Source organism: Tamandua tetradactyla, chromosome 9, assembly GCF_023851605.1.
Source record: "Tamandua tetradactyla isolate mTamTet1 chromosome 9, mTamTet1.pri, whole genome shotgun sequence".
NCBI classification, from domain to species: domain Eukaryota; kingdom Metazoa; phylum Chordata; class Mammalia; order Pilosa; family Myrmecophagidae; genus Tamandua; species Tamandua tetradactyla.
Window position 1 is genome coordinate 59,980,849 of NC_135335.1, and position 21,717 is coordinate 60,002,565.

General features: G+C 41.7%; 1 protein-coding gene across 1 annotated transcript in view; it reads right to left on the reverse strand.

The window, feature by feature from the left end:
• CTNND2 (catenin delta 2) overlaps positions 1–21,717 on the reverse strand; it is a 990,776-nt gene that overhangs the window by 412,226 nt on the left and 556,833 nt on the right. Inside the window, exons 6-7 of the mRNA XM_077116860.1 lie at positions 17,839–18,011; positions 6,317–6,884 (exon numbers count right to left, since the gene is read on the reverse strand). Coding sequence (XP_076972975.1) covers positions 6,317–6,884; positions 17,839–18,011 — 741 coding nt within the window. The remainder of the gene's footprint in view (positions 1–6,316; positions 6,885–17,838; positions 18,012–21,717) is intronic.

Genomic DNA, 21,717 nt, shown 5'->3' on the forward strand with positions numbered 1-21,717 from the left:
AGGCAATGGGTCTGAGGTTGGGGATATGGCTCCAGTGATCCCTACACACAAAGAATCCACGGAAGCCCAGTTAGAGAGTTTGCCCAACCACCTTGGGCAGGAAGGCTGTGATTATATAATAGACTGATCACATCGTAATTAGTGTCTAAACTTTTAACATTTTTTTAAACTTAAAACAATGGTGGGATGGTTTTGGTTCAAGACTGAGCAGAGGAATCACGAAAGCTATTCAAGTATCTGTTCATGGTCTGGGAAAGACCACTTTTCATGAAATGAAATTAAAAGGAGTAGTAGGAGCCCAATATCCTGTTGCAAAATGACCCTACCCAAAGGTTGTGTGTTAGAGGAACCCATTCAAACCTAAGGAGGTTTCACATTTCCCTTGAGAACCTGACAGGAGAGATTATAAGACTTTTATCTAGGATTAGGTTTTTCTTTCTTTCCTTATAACAGGTGCACCTGAAGTCTTCACAAGACAGGGAATGAACCAAAATCCCCAAATATGTGGAATTTTGGGTTTCTGGTAGAATCTATTCTAAAGACTGAGTTTTAAGTTCAGTTAGCTGGGGCTCAAGATAGACATGCCTTGACCAAACTCCTCTTCATAACAGGATAATTTTGACTGAAATCATTGGCTAAGATTCTTCATTTCATTTTGTTTCATTTCAAAAAATAAGATTTTCTTTGATGTTTGATTTAACTTCGATACCCATTTACAACTCAGATTTCCATTTGTAATAGGATTGATTTTGCTATAAGCTCAGAAAAATTACTTTCTTTACCTACAGCAAGCAGATATTAGTACTGGTAAAGTCATATTCAATAGGACAAATAGTTGAGATATTTTTGGCTTTTTCATCACTAGCTATTTATATGAGGTGAAAAATTATGCATTTCTATAATCTTGGTATTCTTCTTCAAGGACACAAAAATACATTACCCCCATCTCTGTACCATGTATATTTAAGAGGACAGATAAGGACTTAGTGAGATCCAAGATCAAATCATATCTCTGTCTTACCAGGCAAGTAACTTTAGGCAAGGATCTTAACATTCTAAGCTTCAGTTTTCTCATCTGCAAAATGGGGGTAAAAATAGCACCTCCCTTGTCAACTTGTTGGAGACGACATGAGATTCAGTTTGCAGAGCGTCTGGCACAATGCCTGGCATTTATAGTGAGGGTGCCATATTGCAATGGGTTTTTACATAATTTATGCATCATGCATAAAATGAATAAATTTAACTTTAAAAATTATAAAAATTAAAGAACCTATTTGTCAAGAGAAATATATAAAATCTAGGTGATATCATTTATTTAGCTATCTTCTTCCTCTACCATTTCTAACGATAATTTTGAATTATCCCATTTCAAAATAAGTGGGGGAAAGTTTTAATAACTAGGTCTGGGAAAGGGGAAGGGCTATTTCAGTAGTGTTCCACGTGTCTTCAATGCCCATTTCTCCCTTAAATCTATCCTCTTCACAACCCCAGAACGAAGTTTCTAATGTTCAAATACTGTCACAGCACTCCTAGGCTGGAAGGAGGAACTTAAAATCACTTTTCCTTGGACCCAGTCTCCTCATCCCCTCACCAGTCCCTGACACTCACATTCTGCTCAGGAACACCTGATCTGCCAGTGGTGCCGCACACGCCCCTTCTCAGCTCTGACTTTGCTTCACCTAGCATTTCTCAGAGGTTCCCTCTTGATGGCTCATGAAGGAAGCATGAAGCTCATACATCTGAACCCACTCTAAATGCCTCTTTAGGATGCCCCCATAGTAACAAACCGCTGTCTCCTTCCAGCCCTGCATTTGGAATAACCCAGTCAAATACAGTGACTATATTCAAGGTCACTTAAGCACAGCAATTAGGATATGCTTGATGCAGATATTTGCATATTTTGGGGCCCAATAAGTCTGCTTTGTATTTGAAGCAAAAATGAATGGCTTCTTCCCTGTAATCCAAGGTAGCAGAATAGGTATTACTAAATAATATAGTAACATTTGCTGAGATATATATGCTGCTACTTAATTATATCCTAAACTACATGAGTGATATGATTATGTGAAACCCAAGACAAGACAATATTTGAAGGGCATGAGTAATTCACTTAATGTTAGGGAGCTCCTCCAAGGCAGAGAAGGGTTTCACTCAAGTAACATTAGATGATGAAAAGTGATACAATTACAAAGAAGGAAAGAAGAAAAAAGAAGGGGGGTGTAAGGAGAGGGGGTAAAAAAGAGAAGAAGGGAGAGGAAAGGAAGGAAGCAGTGAGGGAGAAAGAGACTAAGAGCTCTTTGGACTCTGATGTCTTAAAATCTGAAAAAATTACAATTTCCTAGATTTAATCTGAATTGTGGTGTTTTCCCAGAGAATTTGCACTCAACCTACTTCATAAAGCTTGGGCAATGGGAACAGCTGTTAGAAATGAAGATGTGTTATTCCTTACTAGGTACCCACTACAACTGATGATGGAAATCCTCGGAACTTTCCATTTCTGGAAATGTTTGTAGCTAAACAAGAGAAACCTGAAAATACTATCCAAGCTTTCTGTCCCTAACTCTTCTCCTCTCATTCTCTGTTGGACTCACTTGAAGTAGGTTTCTACCGCAGCCACACTGATGAAGCTTTTTCCCAGGTCTCAGACGAACTGCTCATGGCTAAGTGCAAAACCCTCTCTCAGTCTTCATCTCTCTTGATTTGCTAATTCCACTCAGTATACTGTATCTCTCTGTCTGCCTTGAAACATGCTCTCCTCTGAGCATCTAGGCCATGACAGTCATCTATACTCCTGGCTTATCTCTTTCTTTTGCTGGTTCTTCCGAACGCCCAACCTCTCAACTTGTGAGAGTACATCAGGGATGTGTCTTTGGGTATCTTCTCTCTACACTCACTTCCTAGGTAGCTATACCTAGGCTCATGGTTAAATCCCATCTATAAGATGATGACTCTCTAATTTTTCTCTCCAGCCTGGTCCACTCTCCCAAATTCTAAACTGTGCATCCAATTCTTTGACATGTGCACTTTGATTCTGTAGACTTACAACAGGTGTCCAAAAGCAAGTTTTTAATATTTACCAACTGCACCCAAAGCCTGCCAGCTTCCTCTGCAACCTGCTCCATCTCAGCGAATGGTGATTCCCTTCTGGTCATTCAGCTGGTGGTGACCTTCAGTCCTTCCTCTTACTATCCTCTGTTAGTCCATGAGAAAATTCTCTCTGTTCTATCATATAAATATGTCCAGAATTACACTACCATTCAGACCTCCAATGGCACCATCCTGGGCCAAGCCATAAACATTTCTGGCTTACGTAGTTGCATTCACCTCCCAACCGATATTCCTGCTTTTGTCCTGATCTCCTCCCCCCGCCACCTGCCACACTCACACAAGACTCTTCTCTACACTGCAGCCTGAGTGACACTGTCACCACCTAAGTTGGATCATGTCAGCCCTCTGCTCAAACCCTCAATGGCTCCCATGGATTTAACAATGCTTCAGTGAAGATTTACAGGCCCTCCCTGCTTCCCATGTCCACTGCTGCTGGCTTTTATGAGCCTTTGAACTTGTTGTTCCTTCTGCTCAGAACATCCTTTCCCCAGATATCCTTAGGACCACTCGCTCAATTCCTTCAGGACTGACTCAAAAGTCACCTCTTAATTACAGACCTCCATGGCTTCCTATCAAGAAATATTTACCTTGATTATTTTCTGTCTTTCCCACTTGAAACAAGGACAGGGATTTTTATTGCTATTAATCACTATTATATCCCCAAGGCATAAATCTAAGAGATGCTCAATAAATCACTATTGAACGAATGAATTAATTAGTCAAGGTCACTGCCTAGCCTGTATTTATATTGTTCAGTGATCAGTGAGAAACCTTTCAAATAATCCCACAAATGCAAAAACTATTTTTCAGTTTTAACTTCAACTCTGCTCATCTAACTAGCAGACCAGGTGGTTCCAAACTTTCCGCGCCTGGAATGGTATCGAGCACACAGAATTTGGCAAGGAGTCAGGAAGCACCAATATTCCTGATCTGTGACAAATATGAAAGTGTGGCTCCCACACCTCTCCTGAGCCACAGTTTGCTAATTTCTATATGGGCCACACCATCTTCTGCAACCCGGGGATTTGTGCAGGATTAGGGAATAATTTCAATCCCAAAATCCATCAGTAGCAATTTGAGTGAAATATATAGTCTTTAAGTGAATGCGTAAAAACATGTATGTACAGCAAAGGAATGCAGGCATTGAAAGTATTCACTGGAGTTCTACAATCAGGCATCTACAATGGCACATGGAATTTTTTTCTCACCAGCCAGAGACACTGAGGAATCATCAGAGAAAAATGGAAATGTGGAGGCATGCAAAGACCCCTGGGAACATACAAAGAAACCAGAGTTCTCAGCTTTCTCGACAAAAAAGCTCCTGCTTCCCACAACCACACACACACACACACACACACACACACACACACACGTCACATGAAGCTTTCAGAGACCTTTATTCCACACAGTACTGCACGAGCTATTTTCACAATGCATTTACTTTTAGAGCCCCTTCCCAAGTTCAGTCACAAAGGTTTGGCTCTCTTTCTGCCCCACTTCTCTACCCTCAACCTCTCCACCAGACCCAATGGATACAGCCAAGCATTCACACTCCCTTGTGTTGCTAAAATGAAGCAGTGGAACAAGCACGAGTCCACCACATGTCATCAGTGGTAGAAGGAGTTGGAAATTCAGACTCCTGGTTTCTTTCCTCAGGTTTGTGCAAGAATTAGTGAACTTTAGTAAATCACCCAGATTCCCTGGGCCTACCTTTCATTGTCACTGTGGGGGCCAGGGAGGGTATGATAGAGCCTAAGTCTCCTGAAGCTCCACCAGTTTGTCCCTCTGATCCAGCTCAGTTTACAAACTAATAGAAAGTTTTGAACCATGTTCCTTTGCTCTCTTGCGCCGAGACTGCTCTTCCCAAGTCCCCACATTATTGGTATTTTGGTGCTACCTCTGGGTTGACATTAAAGATCTCCTACCTCCAAAATTCTACTAAGGACAGAAGAGAGAGTGAGAGAGAAATTCGTCATTTCAGTAAACAGACCCAGCACAACTTTGGGGCTGAGGAATCCCTGCCTGCCTCTGGCAGTTACTGCACTGAATTAAAGGAGTTCCTTGGATATCTGCCCCGTTAATGCAACACGTTCCCTTTTTATCCTATTCATCTACATGACCATCTGAGCACAGCGTCTGTTACCAGAGTGACACAGTTATGGAATCCTTTCATAAAAGAGGGAAAAGATCAACAATAAATCCCAATTAGTTGTCAGGTGTTTCAGGTGACAAAACATTAGTCTTTCCATCACGGTGTCTTGCTTAAAATGAGCATATGGTGCTGACAGGAGAGGAATGCCAGCTCAACCCTGTGGTGGGCATAAGGACCACAGAAATGTCATCTCCTCTGAACTGGCAGACGAGAAAGCACAGCTGCAGGCTTCCCCTCTCCGCCCCAGCCCCGCCCAGCCCCTCTTTCCCTGTAACACAGGTGCTTTTCCCTGTAACATGGTTACTTTGTTCCCACCGTTGAAATCTATTTAAGTTCTGAGACAGCTATGGGGGAACTCCTTTACTCTTCCCAGTGACTAAATTTAGACATTTAATACATTCCAGCTGTAATAAAGTGGTTAAAAATCCAAGACAAATCATTATTGGTTACTTTTCACCACTACTGACATCTGTTTAACTTGAATGTCTGATTTGGAAAACTCCTTTACTTTTTCCTACAACGAAATGTTCACTAGGGTAAAAACACAAATACTGCAATTGTTATTTGCGTTGCTTTTTTTTGGTGGATACAATCAACAGGTGTGTGTGGTTCTTAACTAAATTTGCCTTCATGTCTGTCTTAGTCTTTAGTTTGGGGGAAAGAGAGGGAGAAGGAGAGTGAAGACGAAGAAGAGGAGGGGATGGAGCGGAAGAAGAAGAAGGAAAGGGAGGAAGAGGAAGGAGAGGAAAAGTGCGGGAAAGAGGGAAGGAAAGGGAAGGGAGGCAGAGAGGAGGAGAGGAGAGGGAGGTGTTAGGGACTAAGAAACCCCATCCCTTCCAAAGAGAAGGAACCTACACACTCAAGGCATGTGCCACCCTGCTCTATAGGGAGACCCCGACGTTCCTTGAATCTTGCCCCGACCGCAAATGGGCCAGAACACTCGGCCCAGGTGGGCTTCTGCCAAGCCCGGCCGCTCGCGCCCCTCCTGCTCTGGACCCCGCGCGGCGCCCAGGGAGGGGGCAGCGGCCGCGGAGGGAAGGCGGGCGGGCCCTTTACCTGCCAGGCTGCCCGGCCTCTGGAGGGTGGCGGTGGCGTACAGCTCCTGCGAGTGCTTGCCGTACGGCTCGGCCGCGTGCACCAGGCGCTTGGTGGGCGACAGGGTGGCGTAGGTGCCGATGGTGGAGCTCAGCTGGTGGATGGGCGAGGAGGAGATGGTGGACTGCACGGTGGGGGGAGAGGTCACGCGGATCGGGGACAGGCCGGCCGACGACACGACGATGTTGATGGGCGAGCTGGTGCTGTAGGACTTGGCCAGGCGGCTGGGCGAGCCCTTGGGCGAGGAGCCGCGCGGCGCGGCGTAGGCGGCTCCCTCGGGGGCCGAGCCTCCGCGCTGCAGCTTGGTGGGCGAGCCGCCCTGAGGGCCGGCCAGCGGGGAGCCCCCGCGCGGCGGCGCGGGCAGCGTGGAGCTGGAGTAGTAGAGCGCGGCGGCGGCGGCGGCGGGCGGCGCGTCGGGCAGGTGGAAGGCGCTGCCCAGGCTGGGCGCGAACGGCTCCCGCGGCGGCGGCGGCGGCGGCGGCGGAGCGGGCTCGGGTCCCGCCAGGTGGCCGGCGCGGCTGGTCGTGCCCTGTGGCCGGGAGAGGAGAGAACACGCGCGCTTAGCAGGGCTGCAGCCGCCGCCCGCCGCCCGCCCGCCCCCGGTCCCCGGCCCCCGGCCCCGCCCCGGGGCTCCCTGGGCGCGCGCCCTCGGGAAGGGAAAGTCCACTCCTCTGGCCGAGGCCGGCTGGGGCGAGGACGGCGAGGGGACGCGGATTTGACGGCACACCCCAAGCGGGTCCGGAAGAACCGAGGCATCCACGCGAGGCACGGTACGACTTTAAAACGCCAGCCAGCGGGGCGTCGCGATCTACCTGAAGCCCCGGGTCCTGTGTCAGTGCGAAGGAGCCACTCCGCACTGGCTCTTTTCCTCCCCCACCCCCACAACGGTCTTCTCACTTGATGCATCTTCTACCCCCCAAATTGGCAAAAGTTGCATACTTATCTGGAGAACAGCAAGAATGAACCTACTTTTTAAAGAGTTTATTTTGCTGCTATGATCGCGCTGATTCTTCTTTTCGGGCAAGACGGGTTAAAAGGAGCGGAAGATACTAGGTCAGTAAATACGAATGGACATTCGGTATTTACAAAATAAAAACGTTTCTAGAGGAATCAGAGCAATTGTGAAATGAAAAGATCAAAAAAAAAAGTCTTACTTTTCTACTTTTAAAACTCAGCTCCAGCCCAGCCCCTCTCTCTCTGTGCCTCCACCTCCCTCCCTCTCTCTCTAGCTGGCTTTTAAGAGCCCCCCTGCAGCTGTGTCTTCAAATTGAAAGCCAGTGCCTCTCATTTATTTACAAGAACACAAAAGACAACAAGGGCTGGGGTGGAGCTGGAGCGGCATTTGGAGGGGAAAACACTTTCCTTGAATCCGGTCCAGAGACAAATTTGCATTCGAATGAAAACACTACATTGTCAGCCACTTCTGTTCGGGGGGTCTCAGAGCTTCCAGGATTCCCAGGTGGGGCAGAAAGGTTTGGAGAACAGGCTGGGATGAAAAGCAGGTAGGAATGGAGGAAAAGGGAGAGAGGAACTGGGAAGGAAGGTTTTGAAATTAGGGGTGGGGAGGAGGAAGTGAGTGAGACAGAGAGAAGAGGCAAGAGCCAGAGAGAGGGAAACACTGAGCAAAATTGAATTCCATTCAAAGTTTCAATTATACCTCGCCTCCCATTTTGGAATGGCAATTGGCAAATAATGGCCTGGCAATACTGTCATCCACACACACACAGCATTCCAATTTTTATCTGGGATGCTAGGTTCACGTGAAGATCTGTGGGAGCTAACTGAGCAAAATTAAATTCCTCTATTATCAACAGAACAGCACACTGGAGTGAGAGTGAGATAAGCACTTGATATATATATATATATATATGTCAAATATATATATATATATTTCTTCTAAACCTACAAAATAATTAGTTTGAGTTTAGCAGTAGGAATGAGAGCAGAATGGAAGCCACATGCAGTAGTGGTGACCATACTGAACAGCAGAGCTGAATAAACCTTTCTGCAATTTACAATAAATAACCCTGGCTGTTACACTGTATTCCAAAGATGTATGGAAGAATAAATACATAAGAACGGCTCTTTAGCTACACAAAGAAATCTGTTTTTGTAGCATCAATTGGACAAAGATAGTGATCTTTGGGGAGCTTCTTTCCTCTCTTGTGCTTATGTTTTCTCCCATTATGTAATTGTATTTAGCAGTTAGGGATGCATAAGGTTGCACCTCAAAATTTCTGTGCAATTCACAGGATAGTTTCTTGCTATCAAGGTCATAATTAATTAGAAAATAAACACATTCTAATATGCATAGAACTTCACCAACTTCACTGTCATGGTGGTTCAATTCCACCTTAAAAGTATGTCCGCCCCATGAAAGTATAAATCCAATTTTAAAGAAAATCCATAAAGTTAGATTTCAAGTAAAATTTCACTTCTCTGTTTAAACCAATGATACTTCACTTCTCTTCCCTAGGGAGATGTGTGTGCACAAATAATGGGAATTGAATTTTTTTTTTATTGATGATGAGACTTGTAAGAGAGAAATTTTTAGAAATCCCTGGAGCACATTGGACCCCCATACTAACCTTAACCATGCAGTGCTGTAACCGAGAAATCAGGATTTAAGGGATGATTTTGATTAGTGAATCATTATTTAAATATTCCTTTTTGCTTTCTGGAATATTGGAGTAGAAATACCTGAAATCTCTGAATTGTAATCCAGCTGCTGCCTTGATCTCTAATGATTGTACAGCCCTGATCTTCTGGCCCTGTGATTGTAAAAACCTTTTGACTAACCTTCATTTGTACTCATTTAGCCAGTTTTTCAACTTTAGAATCTTGTAATCACTAAAGATAGCCCCTAATGGTTGTTAATGAAGGGTCTTGGGTCCACCCAGAACTAACCCAAATTATCTTGTTGACTGGAACTAACTATCTTGTTAACCTAAGTGGACCCACCTGCCATGTGCAGTAGCTTAGACTTTAACCTACAAGTCACCTATACCCCATTCTGCCATTTTCCTCCATACACTCGGTGACTAAGCATGTCATCAATCTGTGCATGCTCAATAATTAGATCACCTGTAATTACATCATCTGGGACCAGTGCACTCATTATCCTAAATCCTGCCCAACTTTTCCCTAATAAAACTTTCCAAATTCCTGCAGTTCTGGGGACAGATTGTGGGCCCTTAGGCTGCTCTCCTACTACGTGCGTAATAATAAACTTTTTCTCTCTTTGAAACCCCGGTGTCTCAGGAATTGGTTATTGAGCACTTCGGGCAGAAGAATCCATGGACTTTGTCTGGTAACAGCGTGGGCTACTGACAGAGACAATCCTGGCTCTTTGGATCAGTTTCAACCCATAGGGTTGTCTCTCCTACCCTTTCCAAATTGGGGGACTCATCTATGTGAATTTAGCAAGAAGGCGGAGCATTCGCAGACAAATAACTGTGCTAAGTAGATACTGATAAAACACTGTCCCCTAGGCAGAGTTTGGTGTGTTTTAAAAGTAGTTACTTCACTGATACCACTGTGGGAAATTTATCAAGAGAAAAATGAAGTATTACTTCAGATTTCTATGGAGATTTGATATATATGCTCTACCTGATGTAATAAAAAAATCATTTTGTTTTTAATGACACGTGAACAATACAAATAACTCATCAATGCACTTACGGTTAAATATTTCATTTGTATTATAGTTTACATATACGTTTCAGATAGGTCAGAATATACTACAGTTGTAATTTTTATATATACCTGTGTGTGTTCATTGTGGTATATTGAAGCCTCTTGTGAATAGTGCAGTACATTTATACTTAACTTTATAGAACTATTTTAGGGGAGGAAGTATTTTCAAAGTATAGTAGAAAGAATATGGGATGGGGTTTTTGGCAATATATACATTGTTCTCAGGTGTCACTAATGAACAGGACTCAAGTTTCATTCATTAATTCACTCCTTAACTCAGTAACGCCCTAGTGAGAGCCTGCTATATTCCATGTACAAATGAGGGGTTTGTTCTTGAAGATCTTTCTGGAATTCTATTGTGGGGAATATTTATCTTGACATTATTTTGGAGTCCTATTATTTTGTATTTTTGTTGAATACTGTCTGCCTCACAATTATGACATCCTTCTTTTCGGGAAGAATGGTCACCTGAAGACACAGTGCTCTGGGACCAGAAAGTAGTGTTGGCTTCAACACCAGGCACAGCTGTTTCTTGACCCCTGAATTTTGTTTTTTAATAAAGAGAGTTGGAGCAGCACAGAATTAATAAGGGAAAAACGATCTGAATTTGGAAACTTACTTAACCCTTATTCTTTGGGGATTGGTTAGTATGAAAAAAAATGCTTGCATCAGTTAATAGAGACTTGCCAACCTGTAACCTCTAAGGTGTCTTGACTTCACATCCTGAGTAAGCAGTGTTACTAACCAAAACCACATTTTATAAAAGTAGGTCCATGATTTACTGATAGTCCTTGTGAAAGTGAATTTAAACCTGCCAACTTTCCTGGAATTGCCAGCTAGGGCCCTGGCCCTGGGGTGAGAGGAGTATTTGCCCAGAGTGCTGGGCAGCCAGGCTGACAATCTCAGGAATGGAGAACTGGAACCCCTGTTCCTTTTCTTCCCAGGGGCAAGCTAAATGACTTGAGATCAGTAGTCTGCTCACTCATCTACTTATTCATCCCTTTTCATTTTCCTGGGATTGCAAACCTAATAATTAATGGTGTCTCCCAGTCGGCAGATCACACTGGGTGGGGGTGACTGAGGTCTTTGCAGGAATAGTACTCCTAAGCAAAACACAGTACAGCAGAGGCCAAGCTGGGGAGCATGCTTCAAAGAAGGCAGAGCCAACAGGGTCAAGGACCTCTGGGAATTCCAAACCCAGGACTATGACCACCAGGTGTGATGATGGAGCAATTGTGGTGGTGATTGAGAGAACTGCCTCAATGCATCAAGGACTAAGTGGTGACTGACTGGTGAGTACATTGAGGCAAAGATTCGAGAACATTCTTTCAATGTGTTAAGAATGCAAGAATTAATTTTGAATACAAAATAATAGGGCATGGCTTTAAGATGACATCTTTGAACAAATAACATCTCTCAACACACAACAACTCTGTTATTGTGAATGACTAATGTCAGCTACATGCTGCTAGTTAAAACTTTTGGGAATTTGTTGGACTTTCCCAGGGTAGGAGTGTATATGGTTTTAAGTTTGCCAACATTAACAGACAAGGCGATTTACTTTCACAACTTTGAAAGGAGAAGAAATCGCTGACTCCAAAAGGTAAAGTCTTATTTAAGTATTATACGAAGTGTTACTACTATAACATCCTGCAACTAAAAATGATCTATACACCAAAATAAGATTTCACCCCTCAAATTTACGTCCTGGAAGGTAATAAGTTTATCTGAACAAGACTACCATTGCTCACAGAATTTTGACAACTTTCCTTTGAAACTATCTTCAGAAGGAACGCCAAACTTTAAAATAACTGCAAAAGTAGTTGTGTGGTAATGAATTTAACCTTGTCCAAAGAGAGGATTGGCCATGCTTGTCGCTTGTGGGAGGTAATCCTGCCTGATAAAAGTGCCCTTGTTCGGCTAGGGGCTTTGGACCATGCCAGATAGTCTAACAATTTGATTTATGGTGAGTGCTTGGGGTCAAATGGTATCAGCTTGATCTCTGGAGATTAGCCATGTGGGCCATTTACTATATCTTCAAGATTGAGCCCAAAGAAGGACTCTGGCCTCCAAGGCTTGGTGAGCTTCCCTGGTTGGCAGTTCTCCAAGTGCATCATTACATAATATTGTCCACAACTTCATGGGAGAGGACAATGGGAAGTTCTGTGTTCAGAACTTTCCTGGACTCTGTCCATTCCTTTCTACCCGTGGCTCATTTACATCTGTATCCTTTGGCTGTAGTAAACTGTAATTGTGCATTCTGTGAATTCTTCTAGTCCATTATTAAAACTGAGGGGGGTCTTGGGCGCTGGTGGTCTTATGGATTCTTCCTTAACTTTGCAGTAGTAAATGCTGGTACTGTGATAAAGGTTTGATTTTGGAGATAGCCAAATAAAACCATCAAGAGCCTTGTCTGGTGATTCTATTGAGGAATATAGGTTTTGGTAAAATTCATTAATAGGAATTAAAGACACAGTTTCTACACATGTCTCATGCACCATCCCCGAAGTCTTTAATGCTGAAATTGTCATTGTGGGTGAGGAAGAAGGGCTGTGTTTACCTGGTGTTGACTTTCTCACTAATATTTTAAGGTGGTACCCAGAGAAAATTAAACTTAAATACTTGAAAAACCAAGGCACTTGAGAGGTTGAGTACCTCTCAGTTACAAAGAGCAACTATAACTTGGGAATTATAATGTAGACTATCCCACTGTTTTCTCTTTGCCTAAGAGTCCCAAATGTTTGAGGCAAGTGGGGGAGGTAAAGGGAGACAGACAGAAAAAGCAAAAATCTTGAATCTTGAAAATGCTGCTTCACCTAGAAGGCTTCTAAAACCCTAGTACAAGCAAGGTGGTGTAGATTTTTTGCATCTTTGAATACCGTTTTTTCCTTGCTTTTGGTTTCACATTAATAAAATTAAATTTATTGTCATCATTGACCAATATTCTGTAAAGTATTTCATATGGCCATTTCTATGATCTATTGTTGGAAAGAATATAGAGCAGAAAATTATAAAGCAATGGTGTACGTATTTTATACAACTCTATCTTCAAGATAATCTGCATAAGCATTGGTAAAAATACACTATGCAAACTTTTTATTTCAGCAAGAGACTCATTTCCTATTATTTTAATAACTCAAATATTTGCTCAGAAAAGGAAATGTTATAGTAAAAAACAAACACACCCTCCCTGCACTGAAAATGTTTCAATTATTGAAGCCAGGATCAAATATCCTTAGACTGAAAAGGGAAAAAAGGGATGGAGAAAGTTTTAAAGCAAATTAATGAGTAGGGATTTGCAAAAAGAAGTCATCTTAGAAACAAATAAATTGCCAGTTTCCTACAAATATGCCAAAGAAAATAAGGAAGATGGCATGATTTCTACTCTAAATGCCACCTAGTGCACACCTTCTAAATTTAAAAATATCTCTGTACTTTGGAATTTTCCAAGTTCATTGGTGACTTTTCTCTTTGCAATTATGATCCAATAACCACTTCTTTCATATCGAAAGCAATTTGGAGCAATGCCACACTACTTGTCTCTATAGCCCTTTCCATCAGAATAATCAATGCAATAAGTGCTTATGGGTGCTTGCTGCTCATACCCCATGGATCTCTGGTCTACCCACTACCGTCACAGAGCCCTCCATCTCCAGGTCCTTCACATCTGCCTATATGAGAAGGCATGGACAAGCAATTGCCCAACGCAGCAGTATGCAGATGACATGTTTATAATGACAATGTAGCACAAATGAGGACTTTAAAAAATATAACAGTTAGTCCAACACTAATTAAATAGACCAGATCCAAAAGAAATGGTAATTTTTGCTTCTAGAGAAGCTTATTACAGAATAGTCACTATTGTTGCATTTCGTTTTACAGAACTAGCATATATTTCTTGATTTCCTGCAGCAAGCAGACACTTTCTCTAGGATTATGATTTTGCAACATACTTCCATTTGGTAGAACACAAAAATGTCTGCCTGCCACCATTAGGACTGTGCACCTACCCTGCCTGTGCTTTATACAGAGCTGCAGATTCTCATAGTGCTTTTTAATTAAGAAATATTTTATTTAAGAGTATTTTAATTAAGAAATGAAATGCTTGGTAAGACTATTTTATGTTTGTGCATGGGGGAGAGACCAATAGTTTTATAACAACTACTCTAAGCCAGAAGTTTTATGTTCAGCACTTCATATTAATACAAAGGAAATTCCATATGAGTGGCAAAACCCAGGGGAGAACCAAATCTTCATTCTCTTTGCAGTATCATTATAAAGATTGAGGTTCATATTTGAGGAATATAATGAATATTTAGAGAACCCTGGGCTGGTTACCAGGGACTTGGGGATTCATTTTGCATGGTCTCTGCTCTTGGAAGGTGAGGTGAACCAATAGGAAGAAGCAGACATATGCAACTGACTATAGGATAGTGTATGTGATGTGTCAGAGTGAGGCTTTAGATGTGTAAGTCAGATCACGTTATTTCTCTGCTCAAAATTCTCAATTACCTCCTTGTTTCCTTCATTGTAAAAGACAAGGACCAACTTGGCCTCCCATCACCTCACAGATGCCCTCACTCTCTCCCTCTGCACTGAGCTTCATCCATCCTGGTCTCCTTGCTGCTCCATCAGTGTATCAGGACACGCCATCCACGGAAATCTGCATTGGCCACCGCCCCAGAGAACCATCAGCTCATTCCCTCTTCTCATTCAAGTCTTTGCTCAAATGCCTGTTTCTCCCCAAGGCCCCAAATAACACTCCTCCTCGACCAACACTTCAGCTCACCCTTATTCTTTTCTGCAGTACTTTCCTCCTGAGAGTGACATCGCCTTCTGACACACCATACAATTCCCTCTGTGGATTTTCAGAGTCCCTGCTCACTGCTGCTAGAGTATAAATTCCTGAAAGACAGGCACCTTTGTCTGTTTTCTTCACTACCACATCCTATGCACCCAGAACAACTTATGTATTCAACAGGCACACAAAAGCCATGTTGAGAACCTGAAAGAGTAAACCAGAGGTATACCTCGAACACAGAGGGGGAGTAGCTCTATTTTGAATGGGCACCTTAAAGAAAGAGCTGACCCAGAGGCAAGGGCTGACTGGAGGAAGAAGGAAGGGATGGGAGTTTGATTTCCTGTTTTGAGGATGGGCTGAGAGCTTCTGGCACATTTGAGCAGAGCGCTGGGGGTGGGGAACTAGATAAATGTAAATCTGCACATGTAACCTACTGGACAGGCCTTGGGGAAGGGTCTTACATCTCTCCTTGCCCACTCAGCCCTGTGAATTCATTCGAGAATCCTAAGAAAATGGCTTTCAATGATTTTAGTTTAGGTAATGCCAGAGCACTAATATTTTATGGTAAACTGCATAGCCCACATTTTTATTCTGAGACCAGTATATGGTAAGGTGATATGCATGATGTACGGATCAACCGGAGTCCAGCAAGGAGCCTGGTGATGATGATGTAATAAATGTTTATTATGTTTAGTAAATGAGAGTTGTTGATTTCTTTGTTTCTGAAATTAGTCTTTGAACATGTATGATACTCCTTTGAAATGACATGCTGAGATGATTTAGAGCCAGAAAGAAAACCATTTGCCTTACTTTTCAAAAATATGTTGCTTTTTTTTGACAAAAACAAAATGAAAAAAAAGGTTTTGTATTGATTGATTATTGGCTTTATTAAGCTGGTTGGCATCTATTAACCATCATCTGAACTTTTTTTTAGCTCTACCAGCACTTTATGATTACAGAATATTCTAAATAGTTATCATCTCACCTCTCACCTTAAAGGAATGAGATTTAACACCATTCAGAATATTGAAAGAAATCTATCGCAGGCTTTGAAAAACCACTGGAATAGAGGTATGCTCTGAATGGAGGAGTAATTAGAATAGGACATGGCCTCCTTACTTTCAAAGGCTCAGCACCAAACACAGAGTAAAAATACTGGTTTGCTTATTAAACATTTCTTTGACATTATTTTGAAGTCACAGGTCCTGTAATATGTTCAATAAACATGTCTTTCATCCTGCAACCCATAGTGAATGCAATCAAGATACCAATATATGCCACACAGCTAAAATAAACACGATTTCAATTATTCACCAACAGTACATCAGAACAACTGTTAGTCTGGTGTATTAGAACAACAATGGAGCCCTCAGTGGGTTGTATATTCACACTTCTCCATCTTACTCCCCTGCTTGGAAATCAGTATTCCAGTAACATTGGCCTCACTCTTAAAACAGAACATTGAGCATCCACATTTATAGATGGCTGCAAACTATAATTCTGATGACTTCAAATGCATAGCTTTGGTATCTTTTCAGCTTACTAATGTGTCTAATTAAACTTCAAAGTAGACTTTTAATGTGGGGCTAAAGCCTGTCCTCTTGAGCTGCTACTATCTTATTCTTTGGCAATTGGCAGATGATAGATCATCATTAACTCCCTGGAAGCATATAAGTTGCCCTACTGTTGGCCTACATTTATAGACCTTTTAAAAGGTTCAAACTGTAGGTAGACTTTATTTGGAATGGTCAATATATAAAGAAGAGATCTATGAAATGCTCCCTTTGGATCTATTAGGTGTCAATTCAGCCAACATCAACTTCCCCTTCTCACTGCTGCTATCTTAAAAGCAGGCACATTCTTTAAAGCCAAATTCCAGAAACACAGATGAGCATGAGTTTTCTCATCCTTAAAATGTAGCTGCTAATTCAGATTTGTTATTTGGATTAAATAAGAGATGTATCTAAAACAGATTTTATTACAGGTAATACCGGTAACACCGGTGGCATGGCCAGGGGGATTTCCTGGCAGAGGGAATGCCCCATAAATGAACAAGGGATGAAACTAAGCTTGTCAGGGGAAGGGGTGGCTTGGGGTTGCAAGTTCTTCATTCCAGAGCAAATGCACAGGGATAAAAAACAGTGTAGAGCAGTCCATGATGATCTCAGGCCCCTGAAAATAAGTTGAAAATAGCCAAAGAAAAACTTCCATTATATTAATTCTGGTGGGTGGACCAAATAAAGCCTGCCCTCCCAAATGATGCAAACCAAAACACAAGCTGTATCACAGCACTTCCATCCTTCTTTAAAAAAAACATTTCTAGATTAGCTGTCACTTCTTTTTAGCAAGAGTCAGTTTTAACTGCAGCTGATGAATTTGTGCAGGTAAACTATACTAAGTGCCTTAAATAAGCAATCAAGGGCCCATTTCAAAATGAGACTTGGCAAAGTATAACTATCACTGCAAACTAATCCCAATTATCCTTCAGGATGGGTCTATATACTTGATTTAAACTATAATGTTATAATTTATAAATTTATATAATTATTTAAATAATGTTCATTTATATGATTAACCCAAAGGAATCATTTTGTGCTTTTCCTTTAGGAGGAAAAAATAGATACGCAGTATTTCTTACAGGTGCACTTGCAAATTCAAAATACAGGTTATATTTATATCACTTATAGAGACAGAGTAACTAGACATATGTTTATGTTTTAATAGACAGATAAATATATACAAGCACAAGTAAGGCACAGATATTCCTAAACAAAATATGCTTACAGGTCAGCTTTGCTCTACAATCAGATTTTATTGCTCATTTCCATAGTTTATGGCCCTGAAGGCATCTCTCCGAACTTGGGAGGCGCACCTACTGAAAGCAGGAGTGGAGTTTCCCATCCGCTTCATCTCCGCCTGCCCACGTGCTCATTCCCTGGGGTTCTGGGCAGGAGACGGCAGAGGGCTCGGGACCCTGGGCACGTACCTGGCTGAAGCTCTGGCCGGTGGCCCGGGCCTGGGCGCTGCGGGTGGGGAGCTGGGATGGGGCCGTTTCACCCAGGGCTAAGGTCTGGTTGCTGTGGTAGCTGGCCGGGTACTGGAAAGAGCCCTCGGGTTTGGAATTGAGCTGGAGTGCACTCTGGGACAGCAGGCTGGGTCCTGCATTGAAAGTCATTTAGAGGAGTCAGTGACAATGAAGCAGAAATGACATGTATTATTTATTGAGAGGAGCCTAGAATGATCACGGGCACATGGCTCCAGCCACCTTGGGTTTGCATTCTGAGAACTAAAATGACCATTTCCATTTGACTCCTACTGCCAAATGAGATTTTTGCCTGGGGTGGCGGTGGGGCTGGGAGAGCTGTTTAAAAAATCTCCAAAAAAGAGGTTTTTCAAAGAGTCTCATCCTGACCTACAGAGAGACATTTTTAATAACACAAACTAATTAATTAAGTAGTTATTTTTGGATCAGACAATATCAGAAACATTTGACATGATTTAAAAGTCTACCTATTGGTTCATATTCATTACAAAAATATAATTATATCTCCTACTTAATTATCAGTGTGCTAAAACACTGGAAACCTTCCCAAAGTGACAAATTCTATTGTAAAAGTAGTGACGTCATCCCTTAGTGCCTCAGTATAATATTTTACAATGTAAAATATTATACATTGTAAAATTTTACAATGTAAAATATTAGTAGTCCTTCCTACAGTGTAGAATTCACCCAGATCTGCCATAGTCTCTGATGACTAGTTATCTTTGCCATCATGGTAAATGGTAACTTGTACTAGGAGAACAAAGAGAAGAGACTGAGTTAAGAGCCGAGCCGCTAATGGGCTGGTATTACAAGCGTTGGAGAGATGTGAATCAGTTTCAGGCCTTATAATTCAATTATACTCTATATATGAAATTGCATTTTATTCTTTATGCTCTGTTTATAGGGGATCCTTGCAAGAGTTTGTCCATTTTCTTTTTGAACAAATTTTCTTTAATCAAAATTAACACTCATTTGAGGTAGGTGGGTTAAAATAAGGATTAGGTGTAAATATACTTACTATTTTCCATTGTGTATGTTTAAGATGGTTTGAAGTAAGAAGGGCAGGTTAGGGGGAAAACTTGGCACAGCAAGGTTTATCATGTATGGTAACCATATTACAAGGTCACTTGATGTTTGATAGAGGTAATTATATGCACATAGAAGGTAGCATAACCATTATACCATCTTTGATTTCCTTCTGGCAGTTTTAGACCACAGTATCATTTCTAATAAGTGTGAATACATTTCAGGTTTTTCATTTCTTTCTTTTTAAGAATAAAACACGGCTTTATATTTTAAATGAGACCCCAGATTTGACAAAAGGACCATTTTTGCATAAAAACAATGTATTCTCTCTTAAATAGCATCAGTTGGCATAGCCTGTGTTCCTTTAAAACTTTCTCCTTCCCTCTGAGTCCCTGATGGAACTTTTAAATGATGCAAAAAACTTTTTCATCACTGGGTATTAAATACAAAAACAATTCATTAATACAAGATGAAGCTTGGTTTTTAGAATCTATATAGTTTCTAGAAAAAAAGGGTCAAGCAAGGAAGAGAGAGAGCTGGGAAAAAGGGTCAAGCAAGGAAATAGAAATGCATCCAACCAGCCCAGACTTAATTGTCCAGGGCCAAACAAAAGTACAGTGTAATCCTTTTTCATAAATTTAAAAGATAAAGTCCCAAGAAAACAATATATACCCGAGGATGAACTTTCCGAAAGATGGCAGAAGGTTATTTAATTTGCACTGATGGCGTTACAGGCCTAATCACCAGATACATGATGTCCTGATGGGGAGAGGCATTTGGGGTTTCATTATGGAATGCTGGGAACATACTGCCCCCATCTCTGCTTTGGAAGCTGCTAGGCAGGGAGACAAAGTCAAGGGTGGTCTCTGAGGCCCAAAGATGGGTGGCTGAGTTGTGGGGAAGCCTTTGGAAGGGAAAGGGGAGCCTTCTCCTGAGCTTAGGGATGACGGAGAGGAACCATAAGTGGAGGAGGAGGTGGTCATTGGGAGGACGGTGCTGCGTTGTGGTCAAGTGCTTTACCCTGGTCCTTCCAGAAGAATGCAGCATCAAGGCACGTGAGCTACCATGCAAAAGCAAACTGATGGCAGCGCCATCTGCCAATGGGTAGAACGACCCTTTCCTTCCCTTAGCTTTTTATTTGGGCAGTGTAACAGGACAAGATAGCATGCCCCTGCTCACTCCCCCTTGACAGTACATCTCAAGGTCAACGAAGGATGAAGGAGACAGAACAACTGGGTTCCAACCTTTGGAAAACACCCATCAGATGAACTAAAATAAAGTCTTTAATTTCACACAAATAATTTAACACAATCTGTAATGCAAAAAAACAATCTTATTGTCTTAATTACTTGCTTTTTGAAGAACTACATCTTGAGGAAGTAGTTAGCAAGTTAAAAAATTTCATGCATTCTAAATAGATTCATGAAATTATGTCCAGAAAGCTGTAAATGTTGTCCATGCAGGATTTTTATGTGAGAACTTAAAAGCCCCATTCAGAAGAATTTCAATTAAATATATGATTTATGTGCTCACTAAGTACCTATCATGAAATAATCAAATCTGTTCATCTTTTATAGAATCAGTCATGTATTTGATCCATACTCAACAAAAAACAAACCAAGACTCTCTATCTCATTACTTTGTTCATACATATCAGGCACTAAAGCCTAGATACATTCTGACAAAGGAAATTGTAACAATGAGCAATAAATCATAATACTACAATACTGACATATCACCTGGAAAGGGCAAAATAGCATAACAGCTGAAACGTTGTACACATTTTAGAATGAGTTTCTTTTGCTCACTAGGTTTCAAATCAACATCATTATTCATTCCAATTTTAGAGAGCACAGACATAAGAAAATATGAGAAAGGTTAAAATTATGGGCCGATTCTTAATTACTTTATAATGGGAGCAAAAAAAAATTACATATAAGTTACTCTTGATTAGCTATATTAACATTACCGTGCATTGAGGGAGAAAATTCAAATTTGCTAGAGATTTAAAAAGCATTTATAGTTTTGGGCTTTTAAATTATGATTTTTCTTTTCCTCCAGAACTTCTGAGTTTCCATCAAGTCTTGCTTGGACTCATGGTAAAATTAGGTTACATTCCTGAGGATGTCAATCGGAACCTCTCAGCTGGAGAATAAGGGTGATGAAGGAGGAATTCTGGGGGTAAGAAGAGGGAGAGGAAGAGGCTGAACTTTACAACTCTGCCTAGGAAAATGGAATGTTGCCTTTGGTGAAACTAATTGCTCCAGAAGAAACTTCAACTCTGAGGAACAGTGGTTTTTCATGCCAGAAGCCCTATTCTGGTCTGTGGATGTCCTGTTCACTGAAGTGAGATATCTTAGGGCTTGGTGGAACATTCTGAACCTCGCCCATCATGCCACAGTCCTCAACTCTGAGCCACACGGGCTGCTCAGTGACTCATCCTGGAGGGCCACAAAGAGGATGTGAAATCATTTTTGACATCTGATGGAACTCAGAACACTCTTCTGTCCTTGCTCTGACCAAGACGCACTGGTCATAGATGAACAAAAGGGAGAAAATCCCAGGGGACACTGCAGAGTTGAGGGCTAGGGAATTGCCTATTAATTCCAAGAAGATACTTGAAGCAAAGGACCTTGGGTGTATTAGCAATGTTCCCATGTGTTTTCAAATAATGAACTGACTACAGACCTCACAGCAAGCTATGGAAAAACTGTGCTTGGATCATCTTCATTATTCCTAGAAGCGTAAAGGGAGGTTTGGAGGTGAGCCAATGTGATCCACTTGATAAGCATGAAG